The 20,099-nt window shown below is 35.3% G+C and overlaps 3 protein-coding genes across 3 annotated transcripts in view; 2 read left to right on the forward strand and 1 right to left on the reverse strand.

The window, feature by feature from the left end:
- Positions 1 to 12,068, forward strand: part of LOC120353483 — an 18,402-nt gene extending 6,334 nt beyond the window's left edge. Inside the window, exons 2-6 of the mRNA XM_039437292.1 lie at positions 147 to 336; positions 6,145 to 6,328; positions 9,405 to 9,471; positions 10,097 to 10,131; positions 11,750 to 12,068. Coding sequence (XP_039293226.1) covers positions 147 to 336; positions 6,145 to 6,328; positions 9,405 to 9,471; positions 10,097 to 10,131; positions 11,750 to 11,820 — 547 coding nt within the window. The 3' untranslated portion in view covers positions 11,821 to 12,068. The remainder of the gene's footprint in view (positions 1 to 146; positions 337 to 6,144; positions 6,329 to 9,404; positions 9,472 to 10,096; positions 10,132 to 11,749) is intronic.
- Positions 12,069 to 13,224: 1,156 nt separating this feature from the next.
- LOC111053398 (popeye domain-containing protein 3-like) lies at positions 13,225 to 17,891 on the reverse strand. The gene is made up of 3 exons (XM_039437293.1): positions 17,816 to 17,891; positions 16,385 to 16,566; positions 13,225 to 13,239 (listed from the first exon to the last, which is right to left on the reverse strand). Exons 1-3 carry the CDS (start codon positions 17,835 to 17,837, stop codon positions 13,225 to 13,227), a joined length of 219 nt encoding a protein of 72 aa, XP_039293227.1. The 5' UTR covers positions 17,838 to 17,891.
- Positions 17,892 to 18,616: 725 nt separating this feature from the next.
- On the forward strand, positions 18,617 to 19,266 carry LOC120353484 (proline-rich extensin-like protein EPR1). The gene is made up of 3 exons (XM_039437295.1): positions 18,617 to 18,640; positions 18,707 to 18,913; positions 19,003 to 19,266. Exons 1-3 carry the CDS (start codon positions 18,617 to 18,619, stop codon positions 19,264 to 19,266), a joined length of 495 nt encoding a protein of 164 aa, XP_039293229.1.
- The last annotated feature ends 833 nt before the right edge of the window (positions 19,267 to 20,099 follow it).

A 20,099-nucleotide genomic window follows, 5' to 3' on the forward strand; every position in this document is an offset into this window, starting at 1 on the left:
TTTTTATTCAAATTCAGCGCCCCAAAATACATATAGAACCGTCGAGAAAAATTCTTTCGGGGCTGTTTCCTGAAAAACGACCATTTGACTGGACTATTATTTCATTTCTTTGATTGAACAATATTTTTTCTCTCTCTATTTTGCAGATGTGAGTTACGGTTAGGAAACAGGAATGGAGCTACCAGTTATTCCAATAATCTACCGCTTTGTGCTCTCAAGAAACGAAATAATATAACTGAATTTTATTCAGCTTTCGGAGATGATGGACTAAAGCATGTGAATAGTGTATACTTCTCAATAATCAGACAAGAACTCTGGGAATGTAAATATGCTGACGTAAGAAAAATCACCCATTTTGCAGTTATTCCATTTAGAATATGGATGAGAATAGAAAAATTCAATTGAAGTCGTTTTCCATGACGAAACACTCGCTTCGCTCACAATATCCGTCTAGCCAGGGTGCTCCGCTCCCTGGACCCCCGACTGGATCTTCCAAAAATGAGATCAGCGGGCTCACTTCGCTCGCCTGCCTTTTTCATTTGAGCATGCTTCATTCCATCAGAAAGTCAAAGTACTGAGAAAACGCAGAAAAGCTGAGAAAAACGTTGGAAAACGCTGATTTGGGCATATCTTTGATGAAATATTGAAATTACCTAATCACAATATTTTTAGACCCTAGCTAAACCTCTATACCAAAATTAAAAATTTTCTGTCAATTACTCGATGAAATAGCTGAGAGAACGCAAAAAACGCTAATTTTGGGTGCATCTTTGGCGTTATTTCAAATTCCTTCCAACACAACATATTACACTCCAGCTGAGCTTTTAGTAAATTCGAGCATTTTCTGTTCACTGTTCTCGATAATGCTGAGAAAGCCAAAAAAACGCTAGTTTTGGGCGTATTTTTGGCGTTATTTCAATGCCACACTCCAATACTGACTGTGCATAGGCTTGATAGATCCTCCTGCACAGTCTGATATTCAGCACATGGCTCAATTGGGAAAACCCATACAGCAATCTTCTCAGTCTCTGTTTTAAACACTGAATATGAGGAACCCAACTCAGACATAATCAAACATGACCCCATGATACTTATACTGGTCCACTCTATTAATAGATCCACAATGCAGGTTGATGATCTATATTTCTACCGGAGTGCATCTTGATTTGCCTAGCCTGGGTCTGGTTGATTCCTGGTCACAATGGGCATATATTTGGTTTTGCTCAAGTTAACTGATAGACTATTGTGGTCAAACCAATTTTTAATTTTTGATAGGTCAGAACAGGCATTCTCATAGGCTTCTTCCCATTCTCTACCTGCTGAAATAACAATTGTATCATCAGCAAATAGGAGTACTTTGCTTCTGTGTTTCAGTTGGGAAATGTTGTTAATATAAATCAGGAACAATATTGGTCCCAGGGTGCTGCCCTGAATGACACCGTATTCAACACTATCACTCTCACTAAATTCTCCTTCAATCTGCACAAATTTTAACGCTTGTCAAAGTAACTAATGAACCAATGGAGTGCACAGTTTTTAATTCCCACAGCTTCAAGTTTTTTCAATAGCTTTCCCCTATCGACCGAATCAAATGCTTAGCCAAGTCAAGGAAGAAATAATTACTTTATTTTTCGATTTATTGATTCTATTACGTATCTAGTTACCTCAAAAAGGCATCATTAGTATTTTTGGATTTTTGAAGCCATATTGGTTCTTTGCTAGAATATCATTACTTGTCAAGTATTCCATCAATTATTGTACTTTGACACACTTCTCAATAATTTTTGAAATAGAAGCTAAAAGAAATCAGTTTGTAATTTGTGAGTTCGTTTTTGGGGCCGGATTTGTGGATTGGTATAATTTTTGCAATTTCAGGTTCTCTGGAAACTGCCCCAAATGAAGGCTCAAATTAACAATGTGATGGATGGGATATATTAATGAATGTATGTTATCTTTATGATTTTAGTTGGGATAGGTCGTACCCAGGTGCACTCCTGCCTTTAGACTATTTATTACATTTGCAACTTCTTCAAGTGTTACAATCTTAACCTCAAATACTGAATCAACTCCACAATCATTATCATTAATTTCCGGTTCTCCAATTGGGTTCAATGATGTGGCTAGTGAGGTTCCAACTGAGGTAAAATATAATATGATTATTTCATTTTTCAATGTCTCAAGTAGCCAGAGACAACAGAGAAACTAAATACACTTTTTTACCTTTTGTGTACGGTAGTTGAGGAGTTTATATTGTGGTAATTATTCATATTGAATAGAAAAACTAAGAAATTTTCAAAACCACAGATTTATTGATAGTTAGAAAGACCATCTTCGGTTGTTACACCATTGTCAATCTCTGTTAACTCACAGGCTTCGGTTATTACACCATTGTCAATCTCTGAGTTTATCAGACAGAGTGAGTTTATCAGAGATTGGCAATGGTGTAACAACTAAAACCTCAATCAAAAGTATTTCTAGCTTTTAATAAAGTCTATGGTTTTTGACAAATTATTAGTCTTTTGATTTAATATTTAATTTTTTCGTCTACCGTATGTTAATACACTTAACTTCATAGTTTGATTGTACGGAAGAGACGGATGTTGTAGTATTCCTCCATTAATTGAAGACATTGATATTGTCATTACCGTACTACTATTTATGTAAGAGACAATTGCATAAGATGCATAAAAATGATCCAAACAATTTGATCCTCAAAAGAAAATTCGTAAATATGAAAGATAAATAAAGTATGGGTGAAAGAGGCCAAACTTCTATTTTACTCTTCACAGTTATTCATTCAAAAACATAACCCCCGAGAAAAATGGAAAACAATAGAAACACTTTTGCCAGTAAAAGATAATAATAAAGATACGGATATTGTGTTGCAGGAGAATGGTATTTTAATTGATGACAACCGCCTAGTTTCTGACGTAATGGATGAATACTTTATTGAAATGCCTAAGAATCTTTCTGATTCTTTTCCTGCTTTACCCACCCATATTCAGGCACAATCTTCAGAGTCCTTCAGAATTAAAACTAGCCATAAATCTATTTTTTTCAGCCCTGTTACACTTGTTGAACTCAAAACATTTGTTGACTCTCTTTCTACTCGTAAAAGTTCGGGTGACGATGTTGTGACTGCTAGAATCCTTAAAGATAACTTTTCTTCTATTTCTTCAGTTCTTTTATATTTGTTAACTTGTCGTTGGTATCTGGTTGTTTTCCTGAAATACTGAAGTCGGCTACTGTTGTTCCCATCTTCAAAAAAGGAAATAAATCAGTAAAGAAAACTACAGACCCATCTCATTATTACCAGTCATGTCAAAACTATTTGAAAAAATTATAAAAACTAGATTACTTTCATCCTCAATAGCTGCAACTTTTTTTCGGCCTGCCAGTTCGGTTTCAGGGAAAACTTTGTACAGAAATTGCCTTACAGCTCTTTTGGAATATGTCTATTCAGGATTAAACAGTGGCTGTAGTGGCAAAACAGCGGGAATCTTCCGGATATTAGTAAAGCATTCGATACAGTTAATCATAGTCTGCTGTTCTGCAAGCTGGAGAGTGCTGGTGTAAGGGGAATTCCACTAGATTGGTTAAGTCCTTCCTACAGGGTAGGAAACAGTATGTAAGGATCAGAAACGTTGCAAGTGAAGTATTACCCATAACTTGTGGTGTGCCGCAGGTTCGGTTCTTGGCCCTATTCTCTTCTTAATTTTTGGAAATGATTTGTATAATGGTGAATTGAATGGACGGATAACTGCTTTTGCGGACGACACTGCTCTTTCATATAAAAGTAATAACCTTCAAGATTTACATCAGAAAATGCAGTCTGACTTGAACAAAATATCTCTATGGTTTACATGTAACAAACTTAAAATTATGTAGCCAAAACTAATATATGATGTTCAGTCTCTCTGGAAGTGCTGACTTGCCTGCTCCACTGCGCTTTCACTCTCCGGTTTGTTCCTATTCTAGCTGTGACTGTCCCAGTATCAGTCCAGCAAAGACTATCAAATATTTGGGTCTTTCACTGGATGAAAATCTGAATTGGAGGCAACAAATTGAAACTCTAAAGAAGTCTTCAAGGTTCTATTTGATGATTTTCCATCGCATTAAATATTTGTGCGATTTTAATGTAATGAAGGAACTTATTTTTCATTTGTACATTCCAAAATTGAATATGGAATCACATGTTGGGGAAGCTCCTATTACGCTAACCAGGATCCAATTATTAAACTTCAAAAGCTTTTATAAGATTGATAACGGGCAGTAGGTTTGATGATCATACATTTCCTGTTCTGTCATCTTAGAATTTTGCTGTTAGGTTCCTATATGTATTCAAGGTTTTGTCATTGTTCTTCAATATAAGTGGAAATAGAGGTGTGACAATTGATTACTGTCAGCCTGTTACCGCACTTCGACAGACCAGGCGGACTGCGGCTTCCCAAGTCAGATGTCCTAAACCCAATTGCACTCTTTTTCGTAAAACGTTCATTTTCCTGGCACCTAGATTTTATAATGCTTTGCCGCTTGAGGTCAAGAATGCCATTGCTGCATGTAATTGTGGAAATAAGATAAGAGATAATTAAAATTGGCTTTTGTCACTCACTCCCGAAGCTCTAGAGTTTTTGTTCATAATTATTGTTTAATCCGTCTATTTTCTTTCCATTCTGTTAACTTTGCATTCTGTTATCTTGCTTTTCTTTTTATTTTTTCTCCACTTTATTTTTTTTGTATTTTCCCTGCTCTTCTTACCGTTTTTTTGCAAACAAATCAATAAATTAATCTTTTCACACAATTTGAATCTCTATTTCTTATGATTTTCTTTTGCTTTCTCTAATTAGCATCATCTCTTTAATAATTAAATATTAATATCCTATTTTGATTACAGCCCATACATGTTTTTTTATCTCTCTTTTTCTTTTTTTCAGTCCATTCTATTGCTTTAGTAAAATAGTGTGCTAGACTCCCTCAGCGGTCCGTAAGTTGCATCTTACGTGCTGGATTGTATTATTCTCAATAAGTAATATTAAATTTGGTTTGATTCGTTACTATGCAGTTATGTATATTATAAACTTGTTTATTTGTTTTTTATATGCATGTATTTTACATTTTCTTGTATTGAGCTTATTGAGAATAATAAAACTTCAACTTCAACTTCAACTATATTTGTGCAGAATCAATTCGAATCACAGAATCAGGTTTCATGGCAACACCTACCTATCAGTTCAGCTAAAGATGTGGCAGATGCTGCCTTGAAATAACCTGGTTCTGCATTCAAGTTGTTCTTTACAATAGTATATATTTACAACATCAATGCCTCATTCTTTCAATGTTTAGTGTATTTATTTGAACTTGTCACACTTTACTTCTTCTTCTTTAGCACTACAGCCCAATATGAGCTTTGGCTGCCTCCACTACAGCTCTCCACGTTCCTCAGTCATCAGTCATTTGTCTCCATCATCTGTCTCTACATCCCATGTTTTGGAGATTGTCTCTCACTTCATCTTCTCACTTATTCTCGGTCTTCCTCTCTTACTTCTTCATTTATACCTTAATAATTTAGTTGGTATCCTATAATGTTATTTTATATCATAGACAAAATTTATAACCTAGATAGATGGTTTTATTTTGTTTTATTTTTTTATCAAGCTGGAAAAGGTCAAAGACCTGAATATTTTTGTGAATTTATGTGTGTGTATGTGTGTATTATGTGTTTGCCATACGCTATAATAATAAGAATAATAATAGACAAAATTGATTATAAAGCTTGATACTAACAATTTACAGCAGAGTCAGCAAAATATTCTATCAGGCTGGGAACAAATCAAGCCCACCTCAGAAATAAATAGGATTTTCCTACCTTCATCTCCAATCTTTCCCTTTCTTCTCCTCTTCACCCTTTATCCCTTACTTTTATACCCTCTACCCGCCTATTACATGGGAAACCATAATTGGCTGGGTATTTCCCCTCCTTTCTTTCTTTTCAGCACACCCCACCATAAAGCCTCGTTTTGTATTTTATTAGAAATTTATATTTTATTGTGATTTTTTGTATTTTGATTTCTTTTATTTATTGTGTTGTATTGAATTAAATTATTGATTGATTGATTCAACCTTTGAAATTGATTTCTTCCACAGGGTAAAATATTCGGGAGAAGACTGACAGAGCTTGTGGGATCTATACCTGTAGCGGAGATAGAATACTATAGTGGGATCAGTGTGTGGAGATACAGACTTGATAGCTCAACATACAGTGTCAAAATAAGAGAAATATTTTATTACAAGCCAAACAAAGAAAGAATAGGCCTACCTGTCAAATTTGGTGAGTTGGCTGATAACTTAAGAGCCCATAAAAAATAAGTCAGGATAGTAGAAAATTATGTACCCTAGTCTCACATCAAATTCCTATTAATCTAACAATAGCAGTAAAGAGTATATAGTTAGGTCCACGTTATTATGACAGTATTTGCTCAACTTTGAAATTGCTATCCTTGTCTATCATTTGACAAAGCCGGTGTTACTATCCTTTCTAGGTTCACAACGATGCCATTATGTTTTGACAGTGTAGAAATATAATTAATCAATGCAGAGAATCGGCATCGCTATTCTCCTATCTTTATCCACTGTCATTATAACGTGGACCTCACAATACAATGAGAAATTCGTTAAAAATAATAATATTATTATTAAATTTATTATTATTAGAAACACGTTGTTTAATTTTTCAATAGTATGTTAGAATAGAGAAAATAATAGCTAATTATTAGTGTTTAGACTATAGTGAGGTCCACGTTATAATGCCAGTTTTTGTTTAGCATTGGTATTGCTATCCTTGTCTATCATTCAACAAGCGGATAGCGCTATCTCTTCTTGCCTTTGCTCTGTTGCCAGATCGCCTTTCAAAAATGTAGAATTGATAATTAATTAACGAAATATTTTATTTTAATTATGAAATTCATTATAAATTATGAAAAAATATAATTTCTTGCTTAATAAAATATAATTGATTATTTAAATAAGAATGAACAGTTGATATTACATCGATAAACCTGTATCAGCTATATTCCGACATTGACAAGGCAGAGGATCGGCAACGTTGTTCTCCTATCTTTCTCCACTGCCATTATAACGTGGGCCTCACTATAGATAGCTATATTATCTTTTTTCGATAGGCCTACTCTTGAATAGAAAGAGAAATTAAAAATCAAAGTTACAATTTTTAAAATTGTTTATTTAAGACATACTTCAGCGATGTCAAAAGATGTCGTGAATAAACAATTTTTTTAAAAAAAGGGTGCTTGGATTTTCATTCTCTCTAGGTACCGGTATAGTATTGATCAAAACCTAGATAGCTAGGGAAATTTGTAAAGTTACATCATAGAGTACAATCATACTGAGATATTTAAAAATGAATAACGACCATGTTCATCTACGGTAACAAATTGGGAATAATTTATAAATGGGATTAATTAAGTGTAATCAATCAATCAATCAATCAATAATCCTTTATTGTCATAAAACACAAAGTGTTGTAACAAACGTCAATATACAATAAAATTAAAAACAGTCAAAATATTTTTAAAATAATAATAATATAGTCAAAGTAGTATTTTTGTAAAGAAAATTTACAACTAAATTGGCAAATAGTAATTAACAACAGCATTGATAAATAGCAGGTATTGAAACGGGATCCACACAATCACAACAAAGCTGTTACAGTTAACAGATGAACACTGAAGCTTTTCAAAAAATTCTCCAACAGAATGAAGACATCTTTCTGTAAGTAAGCCTTTTATGTGTGACTTGAATAGTGAGGTACTCAACAGTCTTACTTCAGGGGCAAGCTCATTGAATAGCTTAATGGACATGTTTCTCCAATTCCTATGGTACTCGCATATTGGTGAGAATCAATTCTGAGATTTAACCTTCCTCTGGTATGATAATTATGTATGTCACCATTTCGACTATATTATAAAGGTTTTTTCCATGTACATCAGACAGGTAAAAAAAATATAAAGATGGGAGAGTCAAGACGCCTAGTTTATGAAAAAGCGGCCTACATGTTGCTAGGGGTGGTGCCTGACAAATTATTCGAATGGCCTTCTTCTGCAGTCTGACAAGTTTAATAGATGCCGAACAATTTCCCCAGAGCTGAATTCCATAGGCTAAATGGCTTTGGATGAGAGCATAAAAGACACTCATTAAAACTTCATGATAACTATATGTGAGTTAATCTATGTAGGACAAACAAACCCTTACTTAGTTACCAGCTGTATAATCAATGTGCTTTTCCAATTTAAATTCGAGTCGAGCATGATACCCAGGAATTTGAGGAAATCTGTGCCAGTAAACCTAGGGTTGAAGCTAAACTGTAGGTCACAGGTTTTCAGGAGGTTGAGACACAAATTGTTTGAAGCACACCAATCCATTATATTTGATGTGCTCAATTCAACAACTGTGTCAACATTTTGTTTTCCCGTCCCATTCACCAATAAGCCCAGGTCATCGGCAAAAAGATAGGGTTGGGTTTGATCACAGCAGTTCCTTATCACACCTGACAAATCATTCATGTAAATGATAAACAACAGTGGACCAAGTATTGAACCCTGGGGGACACCATATCTACCAGCTTACCACTTGAGAATTCGCCGTTTCTATAGACAAATTGCATTCTGCGACCCAAGTATGAACCAATTAGATCCACAGCAAACTTGTCAAGCCATAAAAAGAAAGCTTTTCAGATAGAATATCATGCTTCACTGACTCAAAAGCTTTAGAAAAGTCAAATGCTCTGAGGATCACAAGTCTCTTGTGCTCTAAGCTACTGATGACTCCCTCAATAAGATTCAAGACATTATCAGAAGTACTGAGATTTTTCCGAAACCGTACTGATCTCGAGAAAGTAGACTGTTGTTTTCAAAGTAATTGACAAGCTGTTTATAAAGGAGCATTTCAAACAATTTTGATATTTTGATAATTAATTGATCATGATGAAAATGAATATTATCAAGTGGAGTAAAGTAAAATCGAATAGCTTTTTGTCGGCGGGGAGTCCCTTACGGGAAGGTCCCACCTCAACTGAATATAATTATGTACAATTTAATTATAATATATTTGATTCAATTATCAAGGCATTGATAAGTTACAAAGAATGTTTATTATAAAGTAGCCTAGTAAATGGAATGAAAATTTGATTTTTTTATTCAGCCACATAATTATTTTTATAAGTGATAAATGTTTTGTTTTGAATAATTATAATTTGTATTAAGATTTGCAGATTACTTTATTCATTTTCAGGTAGGTTCCTTTGAGGTTCGCTTAAAGTAGCTTATTTATTTAATAAACGTTTTTTTTTCATTCTATTTTATTCTATTCTATTCGATTCGGCTCTATTCTAGGTGGAGTGGTGAAACTTATGAAGCCAAAAGAGAGACACCATGAGATAGAGTTGGAGGAACATTTGTAGTAAGTATTTTTGCAGTGGAAATTATTGATATACAATGTTAAACTTAGTGAGTATTTCTCTAATTAAAAGGTAAATTCCTCATATTCAATCACCAACCTCATAATTCCCTAAAATTTATAGTTGAGAATGATATTGTATGTATCAATGTATAAATAAAAAAATAAACAAACATTTTCCTATATTGAATACTATTGGTGGATAATTCATTTGACAACCAATTTGGATATTGATTATTTTGTAATTTGACATAGCCTACGGTAGTCAAATTTTATCATACCAAGATCAATTAACATACCGTAAGTCAATTTGACAATTGAATTTTATTCTAATTTGTATATTATTATGACAACCAAATGTCAACAGGTAAGCTATTATTCATGAAAATACTCTTAACAAGCATTTTCAAGGTAATCCTCATACTACCGTAATTACATTCATATTGTACACATTTAAGTTATTCTTCAATATTCAGATAATACAAGATTTTGAGGCTTACTATTTATGATATTCTATCATTCACTTTGTTCATTATTCACTATTACTTCCACCTTTGAAAAAATGCTGAGTGAGACTTCAATATTTTCCATTGAACTCACTAATAAAATTTCATTCCATTTTTTTCAGTAAATATAACAATATGAGCAACCAAATGCCAACACGTAAGTCATTTTTGTATTCATTTATTTGCTGCTACATGCAATGAGTTAACAGAATAGCTTATTCATTTTGTATTTTTATTTTCTATTTTTACAATAATTACATCATTGAAAGATCGGGAGAGGAAAAATAAGATTCATTCTATACTAGCTGGCCCGGCGAACTTTGTACCGCCAAATAGTTAATGCATCTCATGAAAAACTTTAGCTGGATGCACACCTGAGGAGGCGCGATGCGGCATTTTGCATCCAGGTGCTTCTTGCTTATTGGTTTGAATAGGAGAACTCTTACACCCAGAATCGGGCATTGCGTGGAACGGTGTGATAAGGCAATCTCCATAAGATTAACACTTTGTATCACCAAGCCGCGCCTCCTTAGGTGTGCTTAGCCTTAGCTTAATCTGATGCACTATATTTTTATGAAAATTATCGAACAATCAGTATTTACATTTATACGGTGCCTATGTGCTTAGTTAGTTGTACAGCAGTTTGTATTTTTAGATATATAGTTGAATGCAGCTTATTGCTGGGAAATTGAATGGTATATCTCCTTGCTGCTGATTTTCCCGTGCATATTCTAAATTTCGCGTTCATACCGCGGCATTATTATTAGAATTAAAATTTTGTGAATCAGTAGAAAAAAAATAGATATACCGACGGCTGTTGGGGTGACGCAATGATTATAACAGCTGATTTTTATTTCTGTTGACTCACAAATCTCCTACAATAAGGATTACATGTAAACTTTGAAGGACCTGGTAGGAAAGAGTCCTGAAGTCGGATCATATATTTGATAAGCCATAAACCTGCTCCTGAACATAACAAACACAACTAAGAAAAAAACATAAAATTATGTGTACATATGAAAGCTCGATTTTTATTTATATAGACTACTTGTATTTGTACTTGATCAATCATTTCTACCTTTTCATCATTTTTCTAGTGTCATAATGTAAGCAGTTCAATCACATTTCGAGTTTGAACCATCAGCTTAATATCCATTTGTAACACATTATAATGAATGTTACCATATATAGCTTGATTCAATCCTCCATCATTGATCTATAATCTCAATAGCAACCTAAATCTAGATAGCAGAAATTTAATTGCAACCTAATTTAGGCTTTTGAATTAGTTTCTAATTTTTGAATTAGTGTCATGATTTACTGTACTATTCAATTTGCAACAGTTTGAACCTTGAGCTCTATAATATGTTGTGTCATAAGTGTAATCATAGAGAAACAATAGCATAAGTAGATATCCCATGGTATAGGACGTTTATGTCGCAACTTTTACTGTTATCTCAAGCTGATAGTCCACGTAGTTCTATCCTGTGAAGCTTTATGACGTTGCTAGTCTCTCATATTGTGACGTTCATACACTCTTACCCGGTCAAAACAGTAAAAATCGACAATAATCGGCTTGGGATAACAGTAAAAGTTGCGACATAAACGCCCTATACCATGTGATATCCATTTACGCTATTGTTTCTCTATGGTGTAATCTAATTTGTAATGATGAGTGGAGCACCTTACTGCTGGTTTGTTAGTGTGTTCTTGTTTCGTTATAATCCCTTTAATTCTCTTATTTTATTAATTTGATTTTATTGACTTGATTGAAGGTTTGTATCCTGATTATGATGACGATACTGATGACGACGATTTACTAGATATGGGAGCGGCAGTAATATAAAAATTCCGATGCAATCTAATCAGCAAGTTTTCATTTGCTATTTTGTCATCACTGCTAAATAAAATTTATAAATCACACCCATTATTGAGTTATAAGCATGTCAACCAAATCTGGGAGATTTGTATTTTCCATGAAATCCATGAATAACATCATTGATTTTGCAAAAATGGTAAAAAATTAAAATCGCTCAAAATCTTAGGAATGAAAGTACTTGACGAGAGTAGCAATAATATGTCATCACATTGGCCAAATTCGCTCCTATTCTTGAGTTATAAGCATTTGAAGATGAGTGATTTCTCTGATCTGAGAGAGGAGGGAAGATTCTATGTTTCAATGATTAACTCACTCTGTATTGTAGCGAAACGTCTCATATCATTTTACATTATACATTTTACATTATTTATTATATAACATTAGATGTATTTCAATGAAATTTGAAGAATATTCAATATTACCTTAGTGCCTGACTGGGACATCTTGAAAGCAGAAACAGTTCCAAAACTCGTCATGTCATGTCATGTCATATTGAATATTCTTCAAATTTTCAATTAAACCTTTTTTAATAAAACTGTTTATTCAAGCTTATTAATGAAAAAAAACAGAGAAAAGTATACAAATCGAACAATATGATCTAACTATTGTATTAAAATTGATTGTTAATAGAGATGAAACTACTGAGCCTATATCCATCCTCGAGTAATCCAGAATCTTCATGTATAATTGCAAGTTAATGAGTTCATAAGTTAGTGATAAGCGTCAAACGAGTATTCCTATTCCGTACATGTATAAGGGATACTCCAATTCCATCCTTCATGATATTATAGATTATTATATTACAAAAACCATGATAGTCATTTGTATTTTCAATTGTATTTGCGTATGAATAAATGAATGAATAAATAGTAAGAGTCCTGTGAAAATACGATCCAGTACACAATATTCACTTGTGGACCGCAGAAAAATGAGAACACTTTAAAAAGAAACTTTATTCGCAGCGCAATGTAGAAAGGTTTACAGTTTGAAAATTAGAAAAAAGGTTAAAAGGTATTCTCCTCAACCATCTAAAAGAAGAATAAAGGTGGGTTCCCACATATAATAACCGAGTCCGTGCTTCAGTGAAAATATTCTTCCCATGATTTCTAATGGGACCATTCCCATTCAGCCCGGTCGAACGAGTATGAATAGGCCCCTTAGAACTCATGGGGAGAGTATTTTCACTGAACCGGATACGGACACTGTATCCAGGTAGGAAACCAGGTTCAAGATATTCAAATACTTACATGTTGACTAATGATGAGAGTCTATGCTCTACGGTAACCATAGCCAGCTTCTGCAAGTGTGAATTGTGCAATGAGTATTTTCTCTCTTCAATGATTCTTTTGTCGTTTCAATGATGACTCTAAGTCATTTCCAACAAGACTATTCGACGATTCTACTTCTAATAAAATGTGTAAAAACAAAACATAAACAACAAAATAATGTAAAAGACAAAGAAAAAATAGAACTTGAAACAAGGAGCACACTTGGAAATGAAAAAGAAGAAAATGGAGAATATAAATTAAAACAAGAAACAACAACAACACAAGAAACTGTAAAGACCACACAATGACTCTCTAGGGACCGAATAGCCCACTACATCTTGTAAAGTATTAAATCTGGGTAGATAAAAAGCCCTAACAGAAACAGTAATAGGTCTGAAAATAAAGTAACTGGCTAATATCGCCAAATAGATAATAACTAAGATTAGATAGCATCAGCTTGTTCTGGCTAAATGGTACAAAAACCTAAAAAGGATTTGAAGGAATTTTATTGCTCATAAATAGATTATTATATAAAATATTTGAAGATTGAGGTTATGTACATGTATTCACGGATCGGTGACCTAGAGATCGATCAAACCGAGAAACGTAGAATCGACCAAACCCCTTGGCAGAGCTTTATTGCAATCAGATGGTGTGCAATGTGAAAAAACATCTGATCACGTGGCTAATTATTAAGTAGCATGGAATTAATTAATGTATAGAATATTAGCTAGCATGTAAAGAGCATAAATAAAAAACCAAATAAAAATAATTTAATGTATTCAGGAAATAGAGGTACCAGGCGCATGAATACCAAATAAAATTTGCATGCACCAATAGTAAAACGGCAGTTAATAGGCGGCAATTGTAAGCCAATTCAAAAATATTTATATATATTTCTATAAATGTTCGGAATCTATGTTGAATTGTTATATAGTCTATGTTATCGATATGGCTCGAAAGCAAAGAAATTATTAATCATACAATCTAAGTAATATTTGGTATTTTTTGTAAGATCTATTTGAACCTAAATGGCGGAGGACTAAGATATTTAAATTTTATGCTAATTTGAAAGTCGGAAATAGGATCTGTAAAACTTGAGAAAGGAGAACCAGCACTCGCCAGCCAAATGCCACCCTAAGAGGACCCCAAATATTTTAGAGCGTAGTACCTTACTAATGATTTTGTAAAAGTTAAAGTTAAAGTAAATTATTAAATTTCTTAAAAGACTTCGTGATGCTATTGTGAAGCAGAAGTCATTTTCATTTTTAAATAAATTTATAACCCCTTGGAGGAGACGATTCCGGCTACCATATTCCCGGACCACATGGAGTTGGATCGACATCGGCGGCTTACAAGAAGATTTTCGACACGTGAGTGATAAATTTGAATTAGTGATGGGCGCCCTAGTGCTTCGAATTATCTGATGATCAAAGCTAGCTCGCCGAAACGGTTTTTATTATAAATTAAGAAATTAATAAGAGTAATACTTGCGCAAGTAAAATTAGTATTAAAGGTATTTCATTGAAAGAAAAATATAGATCATATTTCAGAAATTTCTATTAAATCAAAGAAGTACAAAATCTAGGCTATTAAAACATATGCATATAATATTTAATTTTTTTTGCAATACAATTTGCGATAATTTATTATAGCTCTAATTCACTAGATGAATGGCTCTACCTATTCCGTCAGGTGCCGAATCTTGCACCCTGAGATAAAAATATATATTCGATACAAAAAATCTACTAAGTACTAGAGATTTTAATATATATATATTTGGATTATTAGTGGCTAATTTATCAAGCTGATCTTAAAGCACACACTTTTAATTGAATTGTCTAAGTCGACAAGTATTAGCAAGCGCATATCGCAACTACATGCAAAAGAATGCATACGATTTTAAGATAAAGGCACATGTAATGATTCGTGCCATAAATCTAGAGTATAAAATTTAGCCTGTGATTTTTACTGATTTCAATTATTGTTCTATTTTTATATATATATTTTTTTATCGCTCTTTATATATTTTGCCTCGATCTATTTTTTGCATTATTTGTTAATATATGTATGGACGTTCATGGTGTGCAATTTATTTTTTATTCCTCAACACTATAGTATAAGTATCATATTATATATATTATTATTTATTGAATTACAAGAGTTATAGGAGAAGCCCATATCTAGGCCTATCAAGATTTTTTAAGACTGAATACTATTAGAAAACCACGACCTAATTATATAATTATATCAAATCTCATGCTTTACCGACTGATGCCAAGCAGGAGGCTAATCGTTATTTAAATATAAAGAATAACGTGACAATCTTCATGATATATTAACACCGCACAAAGAAAACCTTAGCAATCTAGCCCCAATAGTAGGGTACACGTTATAATGGCAGTATTTGATTTGCAATGGTATTGCTATCCTTGTCTATATTATTCAACAAAGCGGATAGCAATATCTCTTTCTCGCTCAGCTCTGTAACCAGATCGTCTATTAATATGTAGAATTAATAATTAACTAACAAAATATTTTATATCAATCATGGAATTCATTATGAAATTATTGAAAAATATAATTTTTCGCTTAATAGAATATAATTATTATAAACGAGGATAAAGAGTTAATATTACATCAATGAACCTGCATCAGCTATCGTCTATAGAAGGCATTGACAAGACAGAGGATCGGCAACGTTGTTCTTCTATCTTTCTCCACTTCCATTATAACGTGGACCTCACTATAGTCTTGTAGATAGATAAGGAAATGAGTGTTCTTTACTCCGTGGAGGAAGCAACTAGAAAACGACCATCTAAATAATATGTGTAACCAGGTTGCACAAAAGCCTTTCAATGTAAATCATGATTAAATGCCACGAGAACCAATCAGAGAAGACTTCTTTTCAATAAAACCATCTCGGATTAGTTCTTGAATTAAATCATAGTCAAAGTTTTGTGCAACGGGGCCTATATCTATTACAAACTTTCATATTACTATCTAACTATCTATTACATGTAGATAGTGTGTTGGCAGCTTCAATCTGCATTTTCAAAACTCTCATAAAACAGGTCCAGACTTGAAAACAAATTATTTATTTATACTTGTTTATTTATACATTGATACATACCTACAATATCATTCTCAACAATGAATGACTGGGAGAGGTACAACAGGCTTACAACCCACAACTTAGAAGAAAAATTTTCAAAAATGGAAAACTGTAATATTTTCGAACATGATTTACGCAATTTGCTCACCTTGAAAGGACGGAAAAGTGTGTGATAGACTTCCTCAAGTTCAGGATCGAATTTGACTGGTCTCATCTGATAGATGACATAGACCAATTGGAAGACGTTTAGGAATGTGAAGCACAAATTCCAGACGAAAACGTCAGGCGCACAGACGATAGTCCACGCCCATACTGAGAACATCATGAAACCTGCAAACAATCAATCAATATTAACATCATTTTTATGGTGTACTTATTGTATGAATCAATAAAGAAACAATCAATATCATTTATTTATCAATATAGTTATTACAGCAATGATTTATAATAAGAGATATCGTAATCTGAATGGGGGAAACTAAACTAAGCTTGTACTATTCCTCTTTCAAATGTTTTTGCTAATAGAGTCCAAAATGTATGTCACGCTCTTCACTCTGGTCCGAGAATGGATCTTATCATTTTTCTTATCTATTATTATTATTATTCTCCTTCAGAATAATTGGAAAGTGGTAATTTGAATTTAGTAATTTCGTTGTTGTAGTTATTATATTTAGTTCCTCTAAACACGGAATTCATCCATTTTAAAGGAGGAATTTTATTTATTTATTTATCAACTCAAGGAGAAACAAACATACTACAGTCCCAAACTTCTATTCATCCCAATTTCATAAAATATTTTTCAGGGTAAAATATATACCGAGTGTTTCGAAAAGAATTGCCCAATTTTAAACAGTTATATTTATTTTTAAAATGGTGCAAACAAACCAATTTCACATCAAATTACTCACAGAAGTATCAAGTTTATGATGATGTATTATAAGTGTTCTATGTGCCCTCCTTTTGAGGCTCGGGCGACATTTATAGTGAGGTCCACGTTATAATGACAGTATTTGATTAACTTTGATGCTGCTATCCTTGTCTATCATTCGACAAAGCAGTTAGTACTATCCTTTTCTAGCTCTGCAACGATGCCAAATCTGTTTATGACAATGTATAAATATAATTAATTAAGGCAGAGGACAGGCAAAGCTGTTGTTCTATCTATATCCACTACCATTATAACGTGGACTTCACTATAGACGGTAGCCAAATTCAACCCAGACTGTTTGCAAGATGTCATCTCGGACTGTAGCTACTGCATCAGTTATCCTGGTTTATAGCGAGTGCTAAGGGAGGAGAACATGAAACACGATCTTCAACGTTGTTCCTCCCAAAATATTTGAATCACTTTCTCAAAGCATTCTGAATCACTAAGCTGCCTTCCTCCACTGCCATTATGACTTGGACTTCACCATAGTCTTAAATTTAGAAATATTACCATCTGTAGAAGGCAGTGGCAAGGCAGAGAATCAGCACCGCTGTTTTCCTTTTTTGCTCCACTGCCATGATAACGTGGACCTCACTATGATAATTATTAGATCAAATCAGATTTGATGATAGTTTTTGAGAAATGTCTTACCTAAAATTAGCACGGAATGCATCAAAAGTATGCCAATTCTGTTGGTTGGAGCTGCGTATGACACCAAGAACAGGAGTAGTATAAAAAGGAGGAGTCTGGTGCACAAGTGCACAAGTGCACCAGACTCCTCCTTCACCTCAAGGTCATCCAGGTCAACCACCCTAACCTCAAGGTCATCCAGGTCAACCACCCTAACCTCAAGGTCATCCAGGTCAACTACCCTAACCTCAAGGTCATCCAGGTCAATCACCCTAACCTCAAGGTCATCCAGGTCAACCACCCTAACCTCAAGGTCATCCAGGTCAACCAACCTAACCTCAAGGTCATCTAGGTCAACCACACCCACCTCAAGGTCATCTAGGTCAAACACACCCACCTCAAGGTCATCTAGGTCAACAGACCTACCTCAAGGTCATCAAGGTCAACCACACCACCTCAGGTCATCCGGTCAACCACCCTAACCACAAGGTCATCCAGGTCAACCACCCTAACCTCAAGGTCAACAGAAAAAAAAATAAAAAAAAAAAATAAATAAAAAAAAAAAAAATTAAAAAAAAAAAAAAAATTAAAAACACATAAAATCGGAAATAAATGGGAAAAAAAGGGAAAAAAAATTTCCCTACTGATCTTGAACTGCCCGCCGGTCACCCCGCCGGTCGCCCGGCCGCCACCGGTCACCCCACCGGTCGCTCGGCCGCCACCGGTCGGAAAAAGTATCATATTCCATATAATTTAAGTCTTTAAACATAAATCCTCTATGGTGTAGTGGTTAGCAAGTCAGCTTTCTGAGTTGGAGGCTCTATGCTCGAATCCAAGACGGTTAAGGTAAGTATTAAAGGTCAGTATCAACAGAACCAGAGGATATATTTTTAGTGGTATATATGTATGTAGTGGGTAGACTGGCCCCCACTGCCAGTCATCCCGCTGCCAGTCGTCCGGCCGCCACCGATCGCCTGGCTGCCGGTCGCCCCCGCTGGTCGCCCGGCCACCACTGATCACTTCATCGGTAGCCCCACCAGTCGCCCCACCATCGTCACCAGTCATCCCACTATCGCTGCCAGTCATCCCACTATCGCCGCCAGTCGGCTCACTATCGCCGTTAGTCGTCCCACTATCGCCACCAGTCATACCACTATCGTCACCAGTCATCCCACCATCGCCGCCAGTCGCCCCACTATCGCCACCAGTCGCCCCACTATCACCACCAGTCGCCTGCCGCCGCCGGTCGCCCCACCACCGGTCGCCCGGCCGCCGGTCGGCACCACCGGGTCGTCCGGCCACCGCCGGTCGGCACCGCCGGTCGTCCGGCCGCCACCGGTCGGCCACCGCCGGTCGTCCGGCCGCCACTGGTCGCCCCGCCGGTCGCCTCACCGGTTGTCCGACCGCCACCAACAGTTGACCTGCTGCGGCTGGCAATTGTCCCGCCGGCTGAGCATGAGCATTCTCAATGACCCTAGCTCCTCCTGCCACATGGACCATGCTCACCAGTACTCAGCATGTCTGTGGCAGGATGGTAGGGTCATCCACTCAGTGGTCAGTTAGTCACTGTTCAGTCACTGATCAGTCTGATCAGTAACTGATCAGTCACTGTTCAGTCACTGATCAGTCTGATCTGTAACTGATCAGTCTGATCAGTAACTGATCAGTCACTGTTCAGTCACTGATCAGTCTGATCAGTAACTGATCAGTCACTGTTCAGTCACTGATCAGTCTGATCAGTAACTGATCAGTCACTGTTCAGTCACTGATCAGTCACTGATCAGTCACTGTTCAGTCAGTGACACTCCGCACTTGGTATGGGTCCAAAATGTATAAATAGCGGAGCTCAAACTCTCAGACCTCAGTATACTGATAAACACTGACCAGTATGTATATCAAACAAAGGAACCATAAGCCAACATTGGAGGAGGTTGCTCCTACCATATTGGAGATTGCTAGGTTGGAGCGTGAAATCAAAAGGAGGCATAAGGAAATCATGCTGGGTAGACGGATTGCAGAAGAGAGACATGTGGAACACTTCAAACCTCTAGCTGAGCCACTAGTCAACCTAGTCGAAACCTTCCAACAGATGCCAGTTCAACAACCACAACTACCTCCATCAAGAGCATCCAAGAAGGGTCCTAGGTATCTAAGCCTAGAATAAAAATGCGCTCCAGGCATGTGAAGGGTAGGCAGAGACAATCCAAGCCAGAGTTGTTATCATCAGAACATCATCCTTTCTCAGCAGCATCAACACACCACACATATCCTACTCCACCAACAACACCATTTGTTAAAGATGCCA

This window comes from Nilaparvata lugens, chromosome 11, assembly GCF_014356525.2.
Source record: "Nilaparvata lugens isolate BPH chromosome 11, ASM1435652v1, whole genome shotgun sequence".
Classification (NCBI taxonomy): Eukaryota; Metazoa; Arthropoda; class Insecta; order Hemiptera; family Delphacidae; genus Nilaparvata; species Nilaparvata lugens.